The 23,412-nt window shown below is 39.0% G+C and overlaps 1 protein-coding gene across 1 annotated transcript in view; it reads right to left on the bottom strand.

Annotated features, from left to right (window-relative positions):
- The window catches only part of LOC104920287 (transmembrane protein 266), a 47,786-nt gene that overhangs the window by 11,479 nt on the left and 12,895 nt on the right, over positions 1 to 23,412 (bottom strand). The window contains exons 3-6 of the mRNA XM_019278885.2: positions 21,513 to 21,704; positions 3,570 to 3,724; positions 1,573 to 1,646; positions 282 to 338 (exon numbers count right to left, since the gene is read on the bottom strand). Coding sequence (XP_019134430.1) covers positions 282 to 338; positions 1,573 to 1,646; positions 3,570 to 3,724; positions 21,513 to 21,704 — 478 coding nt within the window. The remainder of the gene's footprint in view (positions 1 to 281; positions 339 to 1,572; positions 1,647 to 3,569; positions 3,725 to 21,512; positions 21,705 to 23,412) is intronic.

The raw sequence follows: 23,412 nt of genomic DNA, 5'->3' as shown, positions 1-23,412 counted from the left end.
AAAGTCACTATGCTAAGCTAAGCTAACCAGCTGTGCCAGTGTAGCTTCAGATTTACCATACAGACGTGTGTGGTATCGATTTTCTAATCTGAATCTAAGCAAGAAAATGAAAGAAAATGAAAAATGTATTTCTACAACTTTTAAGGGTAAACTCTGGGTGAAAAGGGGAAAATATACTAAATATACTTTCAATATACATTAGATATATTGAAAATATCATTTAACACTATTAAAAAGTAGTCACCAAGATCTTCCAATAAACACATAACACCAGTACTAACCTCAACTTTGTTTTCTATGTAGTCCCATATCCCGAGCACTACAATTCTGAAGACAGTCTAAGATAGACAGAGAGGGATAAATGAAAGCATTAAAATAGATGGGTGAGGGAGTGTGCTTAAAATATTCTTAGTCTCTTGGAGTTGTCATCACATCCGACAACTTTTGTCAAGATGTGTGAACATAGACTAAAATAAAAAGAGGCCAGTGCGACACAGTTTTCTTCCTCAAATACTTTTTTTTTTCTTCAGATAGAATAATAAGCATGCTAAAATATGCGCAGCTAGACCCCTTAAGATATCCCATATTATAAAGTTAGTTTAATTTCTGTTGAGGCTACAAATGAGTAACTACATTGATTTGTCTTTGACAACAGTCTCTTCAAAGCAGTCATAGCTAGCTCTTTGATTAAGTAGATCAGTTCCCTGATCTTTGGCCTACAAAAGGAAAACACAACGCTTGTAATGTGAGCACCTATCAAATTCTACATTGTGCTCTCTGTAAATGCAGTTGGTTGTGTAGGACTCTTTGTTGAGCAGGGCCATTGATTTACACTCCAATTAGCATGGGGTGTCATGTACGACTGGTCCTGCTAATCCATCATCTGGAGTACATGTTGGACAGCATGGCTGGTGTCAAGTGAGAAGTGCAGGGACTCCGCCCACATGTTACAATCCTGTTTTTTGATTGGTGCAGAGGGACCAAGCTAGTGATATGCTACATCTATCTAACAGCATTCCCAGATGACTTTTCTTCTGTGATGTCAGTAGGCAAGGTGTTTGGATGGATCGTATCACTGTAACCCCATCCCCACTGCTCATTAAGATCAGCTTTAATTATTGCTCCTGCTGGCTTGCTGGTAATTAATGTTTGGTTTAGGGCATTGGGGCTGAGGCTGTCAGGGTAATTGGTTTGCACTGGAGTGGAGGCCTGTGGGCCCAATTCTCCCCTTTCCATTTTGTTTTTCACTATTCCACAGTGATGATAAGACATTCTTTTATCAATTGGGCAATTACATGGAGCAGCCACATACTCTAGTTTCCTCAGGCCTTTACCTGATTTGCGTAGCTGTAGATAGCACATAATCTACAGTTAAAGAAAGTTTAGTTTGGTTTAATTTAATTAGGAATTAAAAGAAATGTGACATGTCAGGGTTTTTTTTTTACCCATGAAGTACTCCTGTGACCTACAAGCCTCATACCACTTCCATGAGCAGGAAGGGGAAAATGGAAATATATGAAGAAAAATTGGGTAAGAAAAAAGGTTCTATGGATAAAAATATTCATCTCTTACCTCTGAAAAGAAGAGTGACAGGATGATAAGGCTGATCCAGTGGATAATGCTGGCAAATTGGAAAGCATTGGAAACTGTTGAGAGAAGAAACGGGACAAATGTTAACCAAGACGATTACACACAATAAAAGAAAACAAGTGAGAGAGTCTGTGAGAAAAGATCACAAATTATTTCATGTTACTTCATGCTGGTCTCTTGTAAAGCATATGTCATTCATTAAAAATATATATTTTTTTACATTCTAATTCAAAAATGTCTAAAGAAAAAGCTTTTATCTTCTTTTGTGTATGAATTCATTTTGAACTTTTACCCACATCACTCCTCTCCTTAATATCCATCTCCATCAGTATTTTTAGTTTTTCTACATCCATTCCAAAGCACCAACCTGTATCTACCCACTACTAATCTCTCTGTGCACTCTCTCACTCACTCATTGCCCACTCCTCTATTTGTCTTGTAGGACTGACAGCAGACAAAGCACTAGATTACAACAGATCTAAAGTGACTAGAGCCCTGCAGTCCCCGCAGCAAGACTCAGGTATCATCAGAGCTGGATTCTGGCCAGTAATCGATGGGGGACGTGTGCCTGCTGCCACTGACAAGAAACTTGGTTCATTATCACCTTTCTCCATCACTCTCCATCACAGCCATTTACCATCCAGCACCAGCAGCTCGTCTGTGACTGGCAAGACTGCACACACAGCGGTGATGGAAAGAGTGGACACTAAACGAATACACATGAGCATTTAAAAAATAAATGACACAATGGTTACAATTATCTCAGCTATGCCATTTTTGTATGATCATACATACTGTACATAATAATGAATGTGGGACAAAATTCAAAGTCTCACTCAAAAAGATCATTCAAGTGTTTATTCAATTGTTCATCTATCTATTTACTATTTAGATATTTGCTCTCAAATGTATTTAGTACATTAAAACATATATAGTTAAGTTCAATTTATGGTCTCTTATCCGCCATTATTTACACATACACAGCCAGTGGTGGAAGAAGTACTCAGATGCTTTATTTAAGTAAATTACTGACAGAACATGCAAGGTAAAAATATTCAATAACAACTAAAAGTCCTACATTCCCACTCAAGCAAAAACACAGAAATTATCCACAAAATATAAACCAGTATGCCAGTATGCAGAAAAATTGCCCCTATGACTGATATACTACTATATATTACTAGATTGATAGATTTATTACTAGATTGTTAATGCTGATACATTACATACAATACAAGGATGTGCAAGTAGCACTTTACAGTTATAGCTGTCAATGTGGAGAAAAAACAAAAACAAAATAGTTTTAACCAGACAAGTTTAGAGGGGAAATATCTGGTGACATTTAATGTTTATTTAACAATATGTTGTTTTATAAGTTTAATACATATTTAGTTTTTCATACAAAATAATTTTCTGACTTTAATTTACTTAAGTGAAAATGTATTTGTATGTATTATGTACTTTCCAGGGTTGGGACAAGGGGATGTAGCAAACTGCACACATAGACCAACACAACTGAGATTTGAAATGAGGACCTTTTTACCGTGATTGTGATCTTCCTCATGGCTCATTATTGTACTGTTATTCATAACAAGGTTAAACCTTGCATCTTTATCATGAACGTGTCAGTGAAGATATACAGTAAATGACACAAGTAATAAGAATAATCGTAATAATGACACACATTTTTGATTAATAAAAAAATTCTCTTTACTGTCTGCAGGTAGGTCACAGTGCAACACCAGTGGAGTTAGTAAGGATGGACGGATGCTCAAGGACACAACAGCGTTTAACTCCCCACTGCTCCAGTGGAGCTGTGAGTGTGTGTTGCACCAGATGCCTCCCAGGTGTTTTATGAACGTCACACAGAGTATTGTTAGAGAGGAATAAGCATACTCAGCAAACCTCCCCCTTGATTTAAAAAAAAAAAGGTTAAAAAAGGCGAAATAAACAAATAAGCAGGCGTGCACAGTGCTTACATTGTAAGAGTTTGGTGTCTATGAGCAGCTCCAAAGACAGGAAGAGCACCACCAGGATGACACACGCCACCAGGATACAGTTGAATCCAGCGCTGAGCAGACAGACCTGCCACAGGGCCACTCGGCGGCCGCAGCAGGGCTTCAACCAGTTGGACCTGAAGAGAGTAAGCAAAAAAAGAGGTAGGTTCTTTTTATATAAAGTAGTTTTGTATAACTAAGCGTTAATAGATTGCATAATACACAAAAGAGAGATGCAAAAGAATAATGTAAACCCTACTTTTAGTAAGAAAGTAATTAATCTTTGATAGCCTCAAATAAAAATGATTTGAGGTCATTGAATTGTCTTTAAACAAAGACATACTGTGACACTTAGAATTATTTATATTCCAGCACAGCACGTTAAAACTGACACTGACTAATGGATGAACCTATGCTTGCACTGATTCCCAGTCTGAGTGCAATGCTGAACAATATTTCAGAGGTTTGATCTTTGATGTTTGAACTCCCTGATATGGCCAACAGAGGGCAGTAGTTTACAAAATGTCTGTTTATTTCCAAGCAAAGTTCGGTGGTGAAGGCCAGAGCGAAGGGAAAGGAAGTGTGGTCAGAGACAGCATTGACAGAGAAAGGGACAGTGAAGCTCTGTGAACCAGTGACTTGACCATCAGCCGTGGGTGTGACTGGAATATTGATGGAGTCCTTTTTACATGGTGATGAAGGGAGTCACTGTAGAGGATGCCGCTTAGAAGGAAGGATTTCAGCTAAATAAGTGGCCTGAGACACAAGTGAGATATAAAATAAATGAAATGACTGATCATTGTCTGACGGAAAATCAAACCTTTAACTTAAAGATGTTCCAGAGGAAATGCTGTGGCTGTTTAACATTTTTAAGACAAATTTTAAAAAAGCTTTATTTTGCCAGGTACTCTAAGACTCCTGCATTTAGGCCATTAAAATGTTTGGCAAGTTTACTCAATGCTATTTTGAATAAGTGGCTAGTCTTGCAGACCAGCTACTACAAGGGCTGACAGTAGGAGATGAGAGAAACAATGTCTCTCACCAGATCTCCAGCTGGAGTGGAAAGTTGGCTCTGCCCACTACCTTTCCCTTCTCCCCATGCACTGGCATGGAGGAGACAGACATTGGCAGAGCATTTCTCTCCTCTGATCATGTCTTCATTCCTTGGCATGGTGCTAATATGAGCTGCAACGGTGGCAAAATGGCTCAATTTTCACTGTGGCTTGAAAACTGATTATGCTGCATTCATTACAGGAGAATTTTGATATTTTATCTGTTTTAATACCGGTTATAGCCTATTAAAACACATCATAAACTGTTGGTAGAAGATTTGTTCTTTCCTTGAAATGAGCTTCATATGAGCTGCATTTGAATGAGGTGCAACTTCTTATTATTAACTCCAAGAGTTTAGAAATGAAAGGAATTGAGTCATAATAAAAGTCTTACTTTTATCTTCATGTTTGCTATGTGACTAGCTTTATACAACCGAGATCTGAAATGACAGATCATATGGTATTTTGATGAAATAGATCAATTTCTTTCTACAGCAGAATGTAAACAATTTCTTCTGTACATAGGGTGATATGGTCAGGAGGGTTTCTTGGGTGGTTCCAGTATAGGCGCATGATTATAACAGACCCAGAGCATTTATTGTGGTTTATTCAATACTGTTGCAAAACTATCCCCTGGGGGAGAGGGTTTTTTTTTTTTACGTGTCACCTCCTCATCTCTGATTAATTTCTGCTCAGTCAGTGGAAGAGGCCACACATGTGACTTTTGTGTGTGTGTGTGTGTGTTTATGTGTCTCTTTTAAGGAGAACTGAATCACACAACCTCCATGTCAGCAGTCAAAATTGTGAAAATCTACCTTATAAATAATGAACACAATAAAATTAAACCATGACTTTTTAGCTTATTTCTCTTCCTTATACTCTGTATACTCTGCATAACCTGTTTTAGGAATTTGTCTGACCCTAATAAAAGACGATTTCTAGAGACATCACTGAAGAATAAACTACAGAAGAGCAAAATTATCACATTTTTCTAAAATTCTCCCCCAGAGTAACACATTTATGTAGCAATAAGTGAAATGTTCTCTGCAGCTGTTGAGTTGACCAGAGGAAGAGGTTTTTCAGAGGAAAGTATTCCTTCAAAGGCTGGCATGGGCAGAGCCACAAGCCTGTAAACAATGCACAGCTAATCTAATAAAGGCGTAATCATGCTGATAGCAATCATCTTCTTGGCTTCGGGTGGGGTGGCACAAATGTGCACACTCCAGATGGTGTAGAATCTGCTCCTCCAGAGTCTTGGCGAGACTCTGTGGATGCCAGGTATCATGTCGTCCTGAAAAACAGTCTATATGCCAACCTACTGTATATACTGTATATAAAATCACTGTGTTGATACATAGATCATAATATTGAGTAATGTGATATCCTATTTAGGTCTGGTACAAAATAGAAAAGTGACAAACTGACATGGTAAACAGAATTATCTTCAGAAAATGTAAAAATATTCTTGAGCTAAAAATCTAACTTTATCTTGATTTCACTGAAGTCATGTGAGTGTCTAGCTCTACAGAGTAAACTCTGGATCCTCCACCTCACAACTTCATCAGGTGTGACATATGAGCAAGGATAAACTGAACACTGGTCACAACTACAATCCTTATAACTCACTGTCTAGTCACATGTCATCAATATGCATTTCAACAATCTGCAGTAGTTCATTTCTCACACATGCCAGCCATACCCAACAGTTTATTCCAAAAGTTACTCAAAAAGGTACTCAAAAAGCTGCTACATTATGTCCTTGATTTTTTTTTTTCATCAGCTATGCATTACTTTCCATTCTAATATTCACTGACGGCCACTGACCTGCTCTATGGGACCAGGTCACCTTGACAGTAGTTGAAGGTGAGAGAGTTAGACTCTGGGGATTTGCACCAGCCAACCTTTAGAAATAAACTTCTCTAACCTTAATGGAGTTCTGGCTACTGTGTGTACTACACAGCATACATTAGAGTCCAATTTAACAAAAACCTTTTTTATTATTTCTGATTGTATGATGATAATAAATGAAATATTCAGTACTGAGAGAATGTATATTCTAAAATGTCACAGCAACAATCATATTCCCCTGTTGAATCATGTTAGTGCAATGAGAGTGTAAGCAGTTTTGGAATATATAATGTTTTATTTTTAATAAAAAATTTGAGTCATCCAAACATTTCAATGGTTTGAACAACCTCTATTTCCAAAGGTTATGGTTAAGCAAACTTCAACCATATGATTAGATAGTCCATCATAGAACATCTTCTATCAAATGATTTCATGCTTCATTCAACTGCTGCGGGGAGGTTAAAATAAGGAAAAAATTACCAGAACAATAAACCTCTATGAGTGGGAGTAGTAAAAGGGAGTGGTAAAAGTGACTCAATCTTCTCACAAACTTTATAAGAGTACCATGTCCTCAGGCTTTATTGGCTCCAGGAGTCATGGCATAGTGCAGCTAATCACATTCAATATTACTGAATACAATACTTGAAGAAAGTCCACCTTTAGGGTAACTTTACCATTTCCCTGCATATCCCCCAAAACAGGGCAATAGACTCTCAGGTCTGAATGCTAAGACAATATGAGTACTAGTCTTTTGTGTAGAGGGTGTTTTTCACTACTGAGTGGACCTTGATCAAATAAACATCCAGTAAAAAGGATAATCTCACCACTCTTTAAAGTCCACACAGACTATAAGAAGGCATTCACAAGTTTGTCTGTGTAAAAAGGAAAAAATTACAATTCCCTTTGAACACAACATCTAGCGTCACTTCTTTATTATACATCTAAAGGAAGAATCCTGGCCTAGATCAAATTCACCATATGACAGCCAACAAAGCAATACATTTGTAAGTTACAAACTGCCACTATTGATAACATGTATTGTCTTTTTACAGGCTAACTGCACAGTACAAGCCAATGCATCACACACACAGACACACACACAGATGAACACAAGATGTGAGTTCACAGACAGTGCAGAGACTGAGCTTTGATATGTTAGACAAATAGGCTAAATTCAGTGAATGTGTGTGCCCTTACTTCATGCCATGCCAAAACTAGCCCAGCCCAGAGGGGACGCAATCCAACGCTGCTGGTGACACATGCAGTATATTAATGAGTCTTATTAAAGCAACAGAACAGTAGCAAATGTTGTTTCTCTGACCCACTCAGGCCTGACGGCCTGACAGAACCACCTGGCCCAAGTCACTAGTAGACAAGCACATACAGTGGACAAGGTCACCTCTCAAACTGCTTGTTTACAGACTCACTTTGGCTTTGTGGATTCTCACATTGATATTTTTCACAATCCTAATATTGATTTAGAAAATTACAGTCAAAATGCAATTTAATTTTCGTCAAATTTCAAGACTTTTTGGACACCAACATTGTGTACATTTCTTCATTTGCTCTTTCTTTGCATATCTTTGCTATCTCTCCTGCTTTCATTCACTCTCCACTCCTCCATTTTCTACATCCTCTCTGCTGGCAGTGTGTTGAGCAGGTTGATATAGCTGTCACTGTTTCCCACTGTCAGTGAGACTGAGTGGAGCTAGACAGGGATATAGAGGAGGGAGATTAAATCAGGGAAAGTAATCGATACCAGCATGTCGAGTGAGCCACCAAACACTGGGACTGTCAGACTCACAGCACGTGATGGTCTCATCAGATAAAGGACTGCACTGCACTTTCATTCATCCTTACTCCAATCCACCACAATAGTGAATAAGTCCTTTTACTCAAATAGTGTATGTAAGTTCAATTTAAAATTGGGAAATATGCTTTTCAGGTTTTCAACATTGCATGTTATCAACAACTTTAAGGAAATTTAAGAAATGGGCATATTAAAATCAATATTCTTATTTAGCTTTGGGAGGGGTCATGTTGGTAATTTGATGCCTGTAGTATAGAATTGAGTATTTATTGTATATAGTTTAGAGAATATTATAGATCCAGGTTTAAACTGACAGGGAGGCGGGACTGAGAGAAAACGGCACAATTACTCACTCATTAATCTGCTACATCAGCACCACAGACAGCATCATGTATTCATCAATACACGGTACAGTCAGACTACTGATATTTCAGGGTCATGATCTGGGCCATAAATTCTAACTTTCACAAACCTCACTCAGATAAAGGATCAGGGAGTCAGCAGAATACAGTCAAGTCAACAATCCCTCTACCCCTGCACTCATACGCTTCTGGGGGTGCAGAGGGGGGGGTGGCAGGTTAACCGGGTTTTTGCTGTCTGGGTCCCTCAGTTGTACAATTCCCCACCCAGGGACCTCACACAGAAAAAGGTGTGTTCTTTAAATCTCATCTTGAGACTCACTTTTATTCTGTCTTTTTCTGACATTTGATTATTATTTAAATTATTTGATATTTCTTTTTAATTTTAGTTCTTGATTATATGTTTTTATTGTAAAGTGCTTTGTAAATAAAAATAAATAAATACAAAGTAAGTTAATATTATTATTAATAATAATAACAAGGGGGGCACATTTTGGTCATTTTGGACAAGTTGCCTACTTATAATGTCTTAATTCTACTTATTAAGTCCAATAGAGCACCTGGAGGAAATCCACAGAGAAAACATGTAAGCTTCACACAGAAAAGCCTCAGGTCTTGTATTCGTAATTAATTCCTCAATCTGTAGTGCACAGTAAAAAAGAAAATTAAAAGTTAATATTATAGCATTTGTAAAGGGTGTATCACTGCTGCATATTGTGTAAGTAATAGAGACAACTGTGACAATTGTAGTAGAGCATTTCCAAAAGTTTGAAAGCGACTTATCCATTGGCTCAGCAGCCAAAATGTGTTAAATATCTGTCCAGAAAAAGCAAAAATTCCATTCCTTACAAACTAACATTGAATGGAGTGTAATGAATAGGCTAACACCTGTTTTAATTTAAAATTTTTACAATGAGTTTTTTTTCTGACTGAATTCTATTATTGGATGTTGTCACTTTGGATGCGTTGAAGCTGGTGATGACAACTATGTCTGGGATGAGAGGTGTGATTGTGAATGTAGAAAGTTCAGTGAGATCATCTCAACACTTTTTTTTTTGATGTACTGCTGTGCAAGAAGTGAATGAAACTAATTTATACCCATAAGAGTCTACAGCCGCACCAGCAGTTCTGTGAGACTGTGCTGGGGCACATTAGTTCTTTGATGGCAACATGTTTAGCATGTTAGCATGATAATTTAATTGTTTTAATTGAATCAAATATTGTCAGTTTTGTAGGTCCACTAAAGGCAGTAGTCTTTATCCTCTGGACCAATAACGTTTGCAGAAGATTTTATGGCAATCAGCTCAATAAGTGCTGAGTTAGCTTATTTGCAGTCTGATGAACCGAACGACAGATTGGATTGAATTAACACATTTAAAGCTGCATTGTGCAATATCTGACCACTAGAGGTCAGAAAGTGACTCACAAGCAAACAACAATGGCATACTAACTCGATCCTAAAAGCATCATTAAGTAAACACAGTAAACACACCATCTTTGGTTGTTTATTTGTGTTATTGCCAAACCAGACCCACCACCAGAACAGCCAGTGGTTTCAAGGTACAAGGTCTAATTGTCACTGTATATACAGCCAAATAACATGTCAAGAACCATACATTGCTTGTAGAACTTGTTTTTATCAAGACCAAGAAGAAAAAGGACAGGTGCTATACAACCATCTTTCAAGCAAAATCAAGTCTGCTGGTGGCAAATTCACTCTCACCTTACAGGCAGCATCCTACCCTACCATAGAAACAAATGTGTCTCTAACAGGCTCCACATTTTAACAACCAGTGCACACACACTCACACACATACACAATGCTTCATGCTAAAGCAAGCGTAGAAAAGGGAGAGTACCAACTAAGCATAAAATACATGCTGAGTTTCCCTGATGCTGTCAGATTGCAGGTAATTAATTTTACATTTGAAAGGTTCCCCATTACCAATGCCTGTGCACCATTGATCACAACACATCAGCAGGGAAGAAGCAAGCCTCACAACTCCTGCAGCACAAAAACAGAACCAAAGCAATAAATGACTGACTCTGGTGTCACAATATAAATCTCTGAGGTGCTGACTTCTGCTCTGAGCTTTGTTTTTATACTTGACAATGGCTAAAATGAAATAAGACAAGTGAATTATTACTAAACAGTGTTTACCTTACACCTACAATATTGCAAGTGTATTATTTATTAATTCATTATTCATCTGGTGTTTATATGTGACAGTTACATAACAGCTTCTCAGTTTCACTCCAAGTCAACATCTAATACTATACTACCTACAGTAGTAGTGCAGCTGGTTCAGTAAAGATGATAACACTTCAAATGTTAGAATATGTAAAGTGATCTTTAGTTTTTCTATTGTCAATCTGTGTAAAATATAGCTTACAAGGGTAACGGGTACTCCAAACATTAAACTGGAAAACATCCAAAGCACATTTTCAACACAGATAGTCTCTTTATGAAGAAAGATGAATTCTGATTGGCCAATTCTGGTAGCTGGTATGTATAGACCTATATAGAGAGAGTGATACCTGACACCTGGCGTTCTTATTTTGTGCTCTTTATCACAGCAGCGCAGTGAAGTGCTAAGCTTATTAAAGGCATCACTTTTAGTGTTACACATACAACAGGAAGTATATGGTGTAGATTATATTTCACCTGCAGCTAGAGGCTTAAGTTTGCTGTGAGAAGTTTCTCATGCACACAACACAATGAACAAGGGCAACTGGTGTTCAGCTTTCCCTCGCCGTCCTGTGGGAGCGCTGGGAAAAGACTCATCTGTATGTTACAAGGGGACAGGAAGGTCACTGTGTGTATGTGTGTCTGTGAGTGTATGGGTATTCTGTGTGTATATACCATATGTGTGCAGCCAATGAGAGAAAGCCTAGATCAGTACACTGTTATTATAGACTCAGAGTGAGTTATAGATCTCCGCTAATGTGAGAGAAGTGAGTGGATCAGACAGAGAAGCCATTGTGGAGCCCTTTTAAGATGTAGCAAACAAAACAAAACAGTATTTTGACTCCATTGACAAGAAAGACTAATGAGACTGTGCATGGTGCTTTCAAGACAAGGCATTCAAATTAATATTCCTCAGTGAACAGAGCTAAATTAACATTGGCTTTAGTTTTCTTAGATGATGCTTGGTCATTGACTTCCTCCAGTGCTACTGAGATCAATTACCTGTCAGGGATTTGCTATGCTCTCACTAATAGTATTGTACATTACAGTATTATTTAACACAGTAAACAGCATCTATATTTCATAGAAGCTGAAAAGACTTGTGTAGCTGATCTCACCATGTGCCATGTGTGATCAGAGCAAGCAGACATACAGTACAATCTTCTGTATATCCTGCTGAATTGAAGATTTAATCTATCAAAGTGTGTAAGTTCCTCAGTTTCAGAGACATGTTGTACTTTTTCCATCTTCAAGCCCTACTCGATCATACCAAAACTTTCAACCTAGAGGTAGTACTTTTAAACCTATGTAGTGTTACTATTTGTGTCTGGGGGTACCATGGGGGGTTGTAATTAACCCTGTTCTCACAAAGATAAATTATCTTTTAATACAGAGGTAAAGAAAAACAGAACTACTTACATCTGCACTGACACCATCAAAATGGACTTGTCTACTAGATTTTTGCTGTCACCACTCTGCACCTCCTCTCTGAAGGTGATTTAGGGGCTGAGTGTGAGGATTGGGATGAACTGAGCTACACACTGTGCTGTGCAGGTATTTCTATTATCAATACTGAAACTGTCCTTCCTGTGGATGGCAGAGATAGAAAGATGGCATGTAAAAGTTGGCGCAGTTAATGTCAGGGCAGGAAAAATACAAAACAGATGATCTGTATAAATATGTAATAATGCATATATGTTCTACTTGTGTCATTTTTCTATTCGATTGCATCATTGTTTGTGGATTTGGACATTAAAACTAGATATTTGTCTGAAAAAATGTAGACATAATGGCAATGGCTAATGTACATGTAATAGTTGGTCTATTTATAGAAAGAAGAGACGTAGGGTTGGAAAATAAATTCAACCCTTTGTTACTAAATTATGAAATAATGGCACTATTTCAACATTTTTCATAATTTGGGGAATCTCTGATGTCCATTTGTCCCCAAGACAGAGAGAAAACACCAACTTGACAAACGATGCACATTTAGCATTTACACTACATGGGCCAGCAGCCATCCCTGTGGCAGAGGAATTAAGAAGTCTGAGAGATAACAGGGAGGCCGGTCACTCTCTGGACGCTGTCTCAGACAACTTCCTGTGCTCTTTAATTAAATCAGGCCAAATTGGCTCGACCAGTTGAGAGCCTTCAGAGAATGCATTATTTCAAAAAGAAAGACTTTAACATTTGACTTTTTTTTCCCCTTCTCTAAAAAAGTAGCAGCATGTAAAAGTAAAAATGATGGACCAACAGTTAATGGTTGCACAAGTCTGCTCTGGTAATGCGTATTGAGAAAGATACAGTGTAACTTCTACATGCCACTAGTTGTTCCTAAATATCCCTTTATTAATGTGACAAAACAAACTTTATTTGCAAGGACTATGTACAGAAACACTGATTCCATACAAAGAGAAGAGAAGCACCAGCCTTACACAGACCTATTAATTTCCTTCTGCGGTCCCTGGGCAGGTAGACACAAACATTAATACAAAAATACAAACACAGTGACCTCATCTTTGAATTCTGTGCCAACTTGAAGCACCTTGGGACAACTACAGATTACAAAATTACAAATTACAAAAAAAAAAATTGTTCGTGTCCAGGTTACTTAAGTTTACCACACCCGGCACCAGAGATGGTCGTGATCATAGTCCATGTTTATTTTCCATTTTTAACTACATTCAAAGATTTGCAAACGAGCCAGTAGTTATTTCCAAAATGGAACATTTGGACCCTTGGCCTGAAGCTGGGGGGTGGCAGACAGAAGGAGCACTTGTTTTTTCCTTTTCCCCCCACCTTGCTCACCACAGATTTAGATGAACCATCTGGTGTTGGTATCTAAACCTGGACTCCTTGCACATTTGGAACAGCCATATCAGCAACATATGCTTCTGTCTAAGCGTCTGGCAACCACACACCCATCACCGGGATGGGAGGTGACATCATTCCACTGATCAGGTGTGCACTTGTAATGGCAGTGGGTGTTGGAGTGGTCTGGTGAGCCAGTCTGGCAACTTGTATTTTAAGATCTTTCTATACCGCATGCTTTTATCCAGATGTTATCCCTTGTTCTCAGACAGTAATAAACCCAGGTAATTCCCCTTCTTCCTTATCACATTATCAGCATTGTACTCTCCACTCTGACCTTTATTTTTATATATCATTGGCAGCAGGATATTTTTCTCCCACTGGCCAGGTATTGTGGAATGTCACGTGTTGTGCTGTAATGTGGTTGTTAAATGTTATTATGATCGGCTTAACTTTAGAGTTTAGTTTCAGGGCTACTTTTATTCAATGTTCTGTTTATTTCGGTTGCACTTGTTACACAGGATTTTGTCTATTTCCAAATTGTGTAGTCGAATGTGTTTGTCCACAACAATTACTTTCTAACTTAATTGTTCAATATAAACTTTCAAAATTCAAAATATGCCTTCTAATCAGATGCTATTAAAAGATTCATTTTTGCGATTGGTCAAGTTGTCATCAGCGATTATGTAATTGCCAGTTTAAACCATCAATGTGAGGCACGGATGAGGCCAGGCCCTTCAAATCTCCCTCGCTGGCATTCTTTGTTACACCCGGCATTTTTTTTTTTTTTCCACCGGCAGCAGCCTACACAAATACAAGCTGAAATGCACCAAAAGAACCCTTCAACCTAAAAAAAAAAAAAAAAAAAAAAAAAAAAAACTGAGCAAACAAACAAAAGCAGCTTGATGACTAGGGGGAGAGTGGGCGGCCATGAAAGTGCTGAACACAAGCCCACGCCACCTTGGTCCTCCCAGCATTTTTCCTAGACAGGAAGATGGATGGGCCCAACTCTATTAATAACTACACTCCACTTACCATGACGCCAAAACTGCTAACACTGCAACTGCCCCCTGATGCTAGCTAGAACAACCACCTCCCACAATGTCGCCCACGTCTCTCCTGATAGGAACATTGCGTTAGGCAACAATACAGTAAACGGGTGCTGGAAATCTCCAACCTGTCCACCTTTCATCACCCTCTCTGCAGGACTATGAACTGAAAGGATCCTGAAGTCTTGCGAAGGTGCCACCGATAGTTTTGGTTAGCGTGTGATGTGGTGACAAGTGTGTAGAGCATGATTTACAGTGATGAGAAAACATAGACTGCTCGTTTCAGTGTATTGGTATTCAAGTATGCGAAGACACACTTTGTGTGAAATCGAGGGCAGAAAAGATGGAGAAATATGAGACACTGAGGGAGGAGAAGGAGAAGCGAGAATAAAGAGAGAAAATCAGAAGAAGTATAGAAATATGCAGAAAGGTGGTGAAAGAGAGAGAAAGAAGAGCTGATCTAAATGTGCAGAAGCATCAATGAAGGAACACTATTGTTCCTAATGAGATGTGACAGCTCAGTATAAACTGGAATATGAAGTGAACCATGATTACAGAGGATTAGATTAACAACCACTATGTAGTGCAGTGAGAAAGGTTTTCAGGCCTGGCCTTGTTCCCTGTCTCTCTCGGTGTATAAATACTCTGTGCTGTGTTTCTGTTCATGCATGCACAAATGTGTGTGTTTGTGTGTGTGAGAGAGAGACAGAGAGAGCAAGAGAGGTTTGTGTGTTTGAGTACTTATGAGTACATGTGAAGTGAGGGCAACGAACTATACAAGAGATAGCAGTAAGGTCAGCTCCACCTTCACAATGCTACAGGCTATGATATGCAAACATGGCTGACAGTAGGTGCTTCATCACACAGTGGCAGCTTGACACAGGAGCCTTTTCTCTTGATTAATCCCCCTCCGCTTGCTTCCCACTATGAAACGTGCTGTGACCTTACAGTACAGGCAAATCATATTTGCACAAAGCTCTGTTCATTTAGCATCTAATCTGTAAAGTTGTGAAGGAAAATATAGTAAGTCACAGCATGTGTTTGTTTTTTTCTTCCTTGCGTATTTTCTCTGAGTTTCATTTTCGTCAACAACCAATTAGTTCAATAACTTTGTTGGTACGGTAAGTTGGTACATTCAATTTGAGATAAACAGAAAATGTGTTAGGTTTGCATAGTTTTTTTTTTTCCTTTCTGGAATGAGTAGATGAAAGTTTTGCTGACAGGGAAACATTCCCAAACTACCCGTGAAAATAACTTCCGCCCCTCACCCAATGAGCCATTGCCATGTTGATGAAACACCTCTACCGTGGTTGTGACATTCTCACTTTCAGGAGCACACGCTCGCGTTTTGTCAAACATCACCACTGAGCATACCTAAACATTCCCCATGCACAGCTTTCTTCATGACGCTCCTTCACTGTCTCAGAAAGCCAATGAGCCAGCTAATGCAGGCTGGGTAGTAGAGGGGTGTGTGGTGAGTGGTGGGGCAATCCACTTTCCCAGGTAGAGTCAGTGGAGCAGTCAATAGATTCCTCTCCCACATACGTTTTGATTTTGATGGCTGTGGATTGCTGTCCCACTGCCACGATCTCGCCCTCTGTCAACTTCACTTCATCATTCCAAGCACCCATAAAAAAAAAAAAAGGTTCATTTCCTCTGGCCCATTTCCCTAAAGGTGAGTTTAGCAATCAGTCTCTCTGCTAGACGCACTCCAGCATTCCCTATCTACATTCTAACAGCAAATACAGATACAGGCCTGGTGGCGCTTACATACTGTTACCACCCAACATAATCAGCGCTAGCTGATGTTTAAAGAGCTGACTTTGGAGCCCGCCCATTGCCGCAGGAGACCATCATAAAACATGATGATGGTGCACAGGCGTGTTGCTTGTGAATGTCATCAAAGAAGGCTAATGGCCGCTGTCTGTTTGAAAGGTAGATCGATACGGTAATGAGGAGATGGAGGCACAGACGTAATCACCAAAAGCCCAACGGTGCTGAAATCCACAGAATAAAATAGAATTTGGCTCCTGAGGGGCAGGACTGACACATCCAGTGAGACGCTCTCTTGCTACATCTCACTGGTTCTAATGACGTGGCCTTAATGTCAGAGAAGGTTCTCTGTTTTTTCTCCTTCACGGCTTGTTCTCACTACTTCACTGTTTTCTGTACTCTGTCTAAAACTCTCACAGGTTGGCAAAAAAAAACAAACAAAAAAAAACACCTGATGTCATGCAAGACCTATAAACAGCAGGGGTTCTTGATATTTCACCTCTTTCATCACAAAGCAAGAGGCATCAGAACATCCTAATGAAACTTCCCAATATAAGACAAGACACACACGGCCTGGTAATGGTGATTAATCTGAGAAATTAGTATAGCGGTTAAGGTATAGTGGAGATGTAACATAGACATTACTGGAGCTCATGCCTAGTGGGTTTAAATGGAATTTCATTAAAGCTAAAAGAAAGAATGATGACTATTACAACTCCCACTGGCAGCATTTTTATAGACAGACACTTTGCATTAATGACTTGAATATGAAATAGTGACCCCATCGCACTAAGCACGGTTTGAGTAAATTGAGCTCAGTGGTGAAATAACTTTCACCGCGGTGACTGGTAAATCTGTTGTTAGAGCTTCTTACAGCACAGGTTCTTACAGTTTTTCAGCCCTGGGACAAAGGGGAGAACTTTAGTCTCTTGCCCAAGCTCATTTGAACATATTGGTAGTCTCGTATTTTGATTACTCAACAATAGCTGGACTGTGACCCAGTTATTGTCCAGCTCTTAGCTTGTGCAGCCTTACAGGTACTTCACAGGCTGTGCTACAAAAGAAAATGCTGCATGCATAATTCATCACTGTTCACCAACAATACCAGCCTAAGACAGTGAGGACAATCAAAACAAACACCTAACCATTACGCATAGCGACAAAAATACATGATATCACTGACCCTGATATGATATAGGACACATGAGGAGTGTACTGGTTGTGATACAAGCGCAGTGTGAGTGTCGGCACTACCTTCTGTTGACGGTGCGTCTGTGAAATCCATCTGTTTCCAGCCATGACTGGCTGACTGAAGGGAACCAATGGAGTGAGACCTGATTTGGTGTCAAACGGAGTACTTGGATGAGGCAGCGTATATGGATTTGGAGTGTGTGTGGTTGTAGCCTACGTGTGTGCGTGTATTGGGTCCTGAACTACAGCTTATGGTGTTTATGTGCATCCTGGTGAGAGCTTGAGCAAAGAGCCAGGTTTGAGTCACAGTTGCTGGACAGAACAGAAAGACTGGACAGTGAACAGGTTGAACAGTGAAAAAAAAAAAATCTGTTAATGTTGTGACTAATCAAAAGGGCAGCTGTGATGTAACCTCATATCCATATGCCATTTTACACGATCATGTTAAAGCAGAAAAACAAGGACCGCGATCAGCAGGTCAAAAGGTAACATGGATCTTTTTTGTTTATTGGGTTGACTTTAGAATTCGCCTTTTATTTATTTGCTTTATACTAATCTTGAACTTGAAGTTTACAGGATATACTTCAGTTGCTTGTCATGCAACCAAACATAATTTAGAGTGCAGTCGTCCCTCGCTATATCGCGGTTCACTTTTCGCGGACTCGCTGTTTCATGGATTTTTTTGTGTGTAATTTTACACGCTTTTTTTTTACAGCGTACTGTACAGTATGAACGCGCATTGTGTTCTGCGTCCTAAATTGGCTAAGGGAGAACCGCACGTGTGTTCTGCGTCCTGATTAACTAAGGGAGTACTGTACAAAATGCATGTAAAAAGGTGTATAAAAGTGTGTGGTTAGGGGTTTTACGGCCTTAAAACATGTAAAATAATCTAAAACTCACTTCGCGGATTTCGTTTATTGCAGGTTATTTTTAGAACATATCCCCCGCGATAAACGAGGGACCACTGTATTCCCAGGCAAAATTAAAATACGCATACTAAGAAATGGTGCATGATTACATACAATTACATACGATTACAAAAACGCACTTAAAATCTGTCAAGAGCAGTCTGTGACAATTTGGTCTTAAAAGACTTTAAAATGTAGACAGCTGTATCAGTGACATCAAACAACTGGAAGCTTGTTGCAGTACAACTTATATCAGCCTGGTATTGGTCACTTAATAAAATAACTGAATGTCACAATATATATTGTTAGACAGCACAGAAAGACTTGAAGAGTGTGATATTATTGGATTTTGGCTCATGCGTTGCAAAATGTCACTTACAATAAAGGCCCCTATTGTCAGCAGGCAGAGGGAGGAGAGTGGATATTTATTCTGAAATGATGAATTGATCTCAGTTAACTTATGGACGCTGGACAACCCAGAGGTTGTCACTTAATGATAAATGGACGTAATGTTGAGCAACAGGGACAGCGAGTCAAGGACTTGGGGAAGGAGACTTAATATGTGATGGATGATAATCATGCATACTATGTGACATTAATGCAGGCGTGATGGGGAAGATGTGTGTGTATGTGTGTAAAAGGTTTGCGGATAACAGCTTTGGGTTCTTGTGCCACTATACAGTAGCCACAATCGTCTCCTTAAAAGGGTAAATATGGTTTATGTCAGGAATATGTTGACCTCCCTTTAAATATGTCCTGTAGACATGTGCAGTACATAAAACCAGTTTAGTTCATGCAGGTCTAAGTCTGCAAAATGTCACAAAATGGTTTTACAAACGGTTCACTAAACGGTAGTAAATCACTAAATATTTGCGACAAAGAATGTTTTTAAAAATATTTTAGTTTGCATGGAGTGCAGTCATCAGCAAAATGAAAATAGAACTCACAAGAGACAGATTAAAATAGGAATCATCAAAGTCAAAGCACCAGGGGATGTCCTGACTTTGCGCCATAAATACTAGATTCCACATTTCCCATAATGCAACCTGTTATGGTTTTGTTAGTACTCCCTGCTTGAAAAAATGTCTTTCAAACTCCACATCCCAAGTTTGTAACACAGAGTTTTTGTTTAGTGTCCAAGCCCAAGGCAAGATCACCCTTATGATGTCCTCAGGGTGATTTTTTTTTTTTACTTCAGAATCCCTTCAGAACCATAGATGACAAAACTAAACTGTTTTCACAGGCTAAAACTAAGCTAGAAATGTTGCCCCTCTGATTTTTTCTGCAATCCATAAATACATTATATTAGATCATATCACACTGCGTACAGTGGGAAAATCTGTGAATTTTGCATAAGCTTTGCATGAATTCGGTCTTCAATACACACCATCCGGAGAATTTGAAAGATGGACACCTCCATAGTAGAGCTGTATGTTTAGACTGGTAAGAATGAATGGCTTACCACTGCTGTCACTGGCGTTTAAGTCTGATGTTTTGGCCAATGTAATCACCTCAGGGTAAATGACGAGCTCTGAATATTAATTTGTGTCACTAATGTGAGTTACTTTGAATCATTCTTCACATTATGTATGTAGGTACTTACTCTTTATCAACAATTCTTAACATTAGTATATACAGTTTTTTTTCACAACATCTACACACAAACGTAAATTCATCTCATAACTAGTTTTAAATCAGATGATGAGTCAGTTATTATGTATTTTAACTTAATTTGCATTTCACCTTGTCTAAGGTCTTTGAAGATACGTGCCAGACCGTATGTGTAGAAGTAATGTTATGAATAATACTCATCAGTCTTAGACTTGTGATTGGAATAGCTTTATTTAAATGTTATGTTTAGATATTTTTAATATACTAGAAAATGGTCACTTTAACGTGAGGTGAGATTTCTTTATCGATAAAAACACAGTCATGGACAACTTTACCCGCAATGTGTAAAAAGGAGAAAATCTTCACCCTGGACTAAGCTTGTATCAAGAGTCAAGAACAAAATGGCCTTATTGTTGAATTAGGAAACAAAGTAACAAAGTAAACAAAGTAAAATTAATTCTGCAGCAAAGCAAACATGGACAAACAAGCCACACTTTGTCTGTCTCTTATGGTTGGTTGGTTGGGTGAGATCAACACTTTGAATACGAACAGGTTGACTGAGAAACTGACAGAGAAATACAAACTACAATCATCTCACTTCACAATATTTGTTTAAATCACATCATTGAGTTCTTTGTGGAGGTTACTCCAGTATGATAACATCTCTTATGTGCACCCACTTCATGCTGTGTACTGACCAGGCATGCTGTTCAAAGGCACACTGTTCATGTGCTGCTGTAGAAGAACTTGGAGATATTTTTGTTTGTTTTTTAACACTATGGTGTGAAATCAGAAATAATACTTATTAGAAAAAGAGAAAATAGGGGATTGTTTAAAGCCATTGGAGATAAGTGAAGGAGTCAAAATCTGGTCAGGTTTTTTAGGAAACATATATACATGTACATATGTACATATACATGCTCAGGACGTAAGAATGATAAATACTCCATGGTAGGCAGTGAGTAATGTTCGGTTGGGCCTTTTAAGGAGAGTGATATGTTTGGCTGTTTTTAAGTTCCTCAAACAAATCAGTGCTCATAAGATGCAGGAATCTATTGGCTCAACACTGTCTGTGAGTGTGTGTTTGTGCAACTTCCGAATGAATTCAGACAAGTTACCTACAGTACATAAAAATACCACCAGTCGGTCACTCACACCTCCCTGCTGCCAACCTGTTCCCAGAAGCAAATCTCTGTCACTCTGAAGCTGCTTAAACCCAAGAAATGATCACGTGTCTGTCACTCACGCTTACAGTATAGAGACAAACCATACAAATGTATGTATCACATAGAACAATGTTTGCAACAAACACTAGTTTCACTCACCCATCCCTGTTTTCATCTTCATCTGCGTTGGAGAGGAGCTGTGAGCCAGCCAGCGAGAGGTCCAATGCTGCAAGGGGCAGATCTCTGTAGCCAAAACTCACCAGCTGGACTGGAGGAGCTAAGCACTGGTTTTCATCGTCCACTGGCTGGGAGATGATCTCCAAGTCTGACAGACCTGCCTGCTCCACTTCCCTAGTTATATTCCAACACCAGCAACAGACAGACAAAACAAACACACACACAAAGAGGAGAGTGGATAGATAAAGGCATATATTACTTTAAAATAACAACAACAGATGTCTGAGATATCACATTAATGATAATGAATTAATTGTCTGACTTTCAGAAAGAAAGACCACTACTGATATCCTTTTTTTTAACATTTTAGGTAAATATTTAAACAGTTAAAATATCAAACCCACAGCATGAGGACGTTCATTGGTTATCATAAAAGTAGTAGATAGAGCAGACAAAAAGGACAGAAAGGGTTTTGTTACAAAAATGTACATATGTATGAGCACAAAAGCAGTGCAGATAAAAAAAGACTAATTATTCATCCCAGCAACTTCACTAAGAACACATTCTTATTTACAGTGACAGCCTCAGGGACTAAACGCCGGGTCAGCGAGGGTTACGCATAAACACCCACTCAAGCACCAGGGAACTACTTAGCACTCATACAATACTCCATTTCTAAGTGCCAGGGAAGCTGCAGGTAACAGTGCCTTGCTCAAAGACAGTGATTACTGGGTGAGTGTTGCTGCGACTGTTGACATTTCTCAAGCAGCGTGGAAATTTGAGCCAGTGTCGTCCAATAATAAACAAGCTTGATTCACAAAAAATAAAACACCAACAGTACAGATAGAAAGGAAAAAAAACTGAGAGGAGAAGAGGAGTGACAAGAAACAAACTGAGGATAGTTGAGGACAGAGTTGGATGCCTGATATGTATTCTTTCTAGAGTTTACATTGGAGACAACATTGTAATGATAAAAGATTCTTGAACCTGTACGTCTGTAAAGGGGTCTTTATGTTACGCTGCAGATTGCTGGCACTGCCAAGAATGTTAAAAACATTTAAAAAATGATCTGACATTATCTGCAGAACATTAAGATGCAACTATAATGTTATGTCAAAGACATCTATGTATTGTGTTGCAGAGATGTCTACTGAAATTGGCATGCTAAATTATTAGCTTTGGCCCATACTTCCTTGTGATACCATTTATGCCTAGGCGATAGTGAGTTACTGTAGCACTGACTGTGTCCTCAGTCCAACATGAGGACCAAAAGGAAGAGAACCGAGAGGAACAGAGCTGCTGCTAGCCAAGAGAGCTGCTGAAGCCAGTGTACCCGAATGAATATTCAGAGTAATACCAGATTCTGATCTAGAGCTGTTTACCGGTGGTAGGAGAGTTCAGTTTATTTTTTTAATTTTTTTTTTTTTGCTTACTCAAATGGTAGCCGTGGCTGGTAAATGAAGCCAATGCAGTGCAAAAAAAACTGCAATTCCTCGAGCTAACCATTTGAGCCTGGCTACATAACATGTCAACCTCCATAAGAGCCCATATTAAAATGTATAACTAGAAATAAACATGTTTACAGCCTAGTAATTGCACATAATTAACAGTGTGGCCACTTTGATGGCTTTTTAAACGAGCACCTAGGCATCATTCAGCCAACCACAGGTCTGCCAATGAGCCACGTCTTTGCCGATTTTTAGATTATTGAGAAATTGAAGACCTATGGGTGGCGTCATGCATACACTGTCCATTTATATGGAGGGACAGAGCTGCTGCTAGCCAAGAGACAGCTGCTGCTGAAGCCAGGGTTCACAGTCTCAGCAGCCCGGAGGAGCTCTAGGAAGAGTTGGCAAGGGCAGAGACAGAGCTTCTTGAAGAA

Source organism: Larimichthys crocea, chromosome VIII (assembly GCF_000972845.2).
Source record: "Larimichthys crocea isolate SSNF chromosome VIII, L_crocea_2.0, whole genome shotgun sequence".
NCBI lineage: Eukaryota > Metazoa > Chordata > Actinopteri > Sciaenidae > Larimichthys > Larimichthys crocea.
The sequence above is the reverse complement of the archived record's forward strand: the minus strand, read 5'-3'. Positions and strand labels throughout refer to the sequence as shown.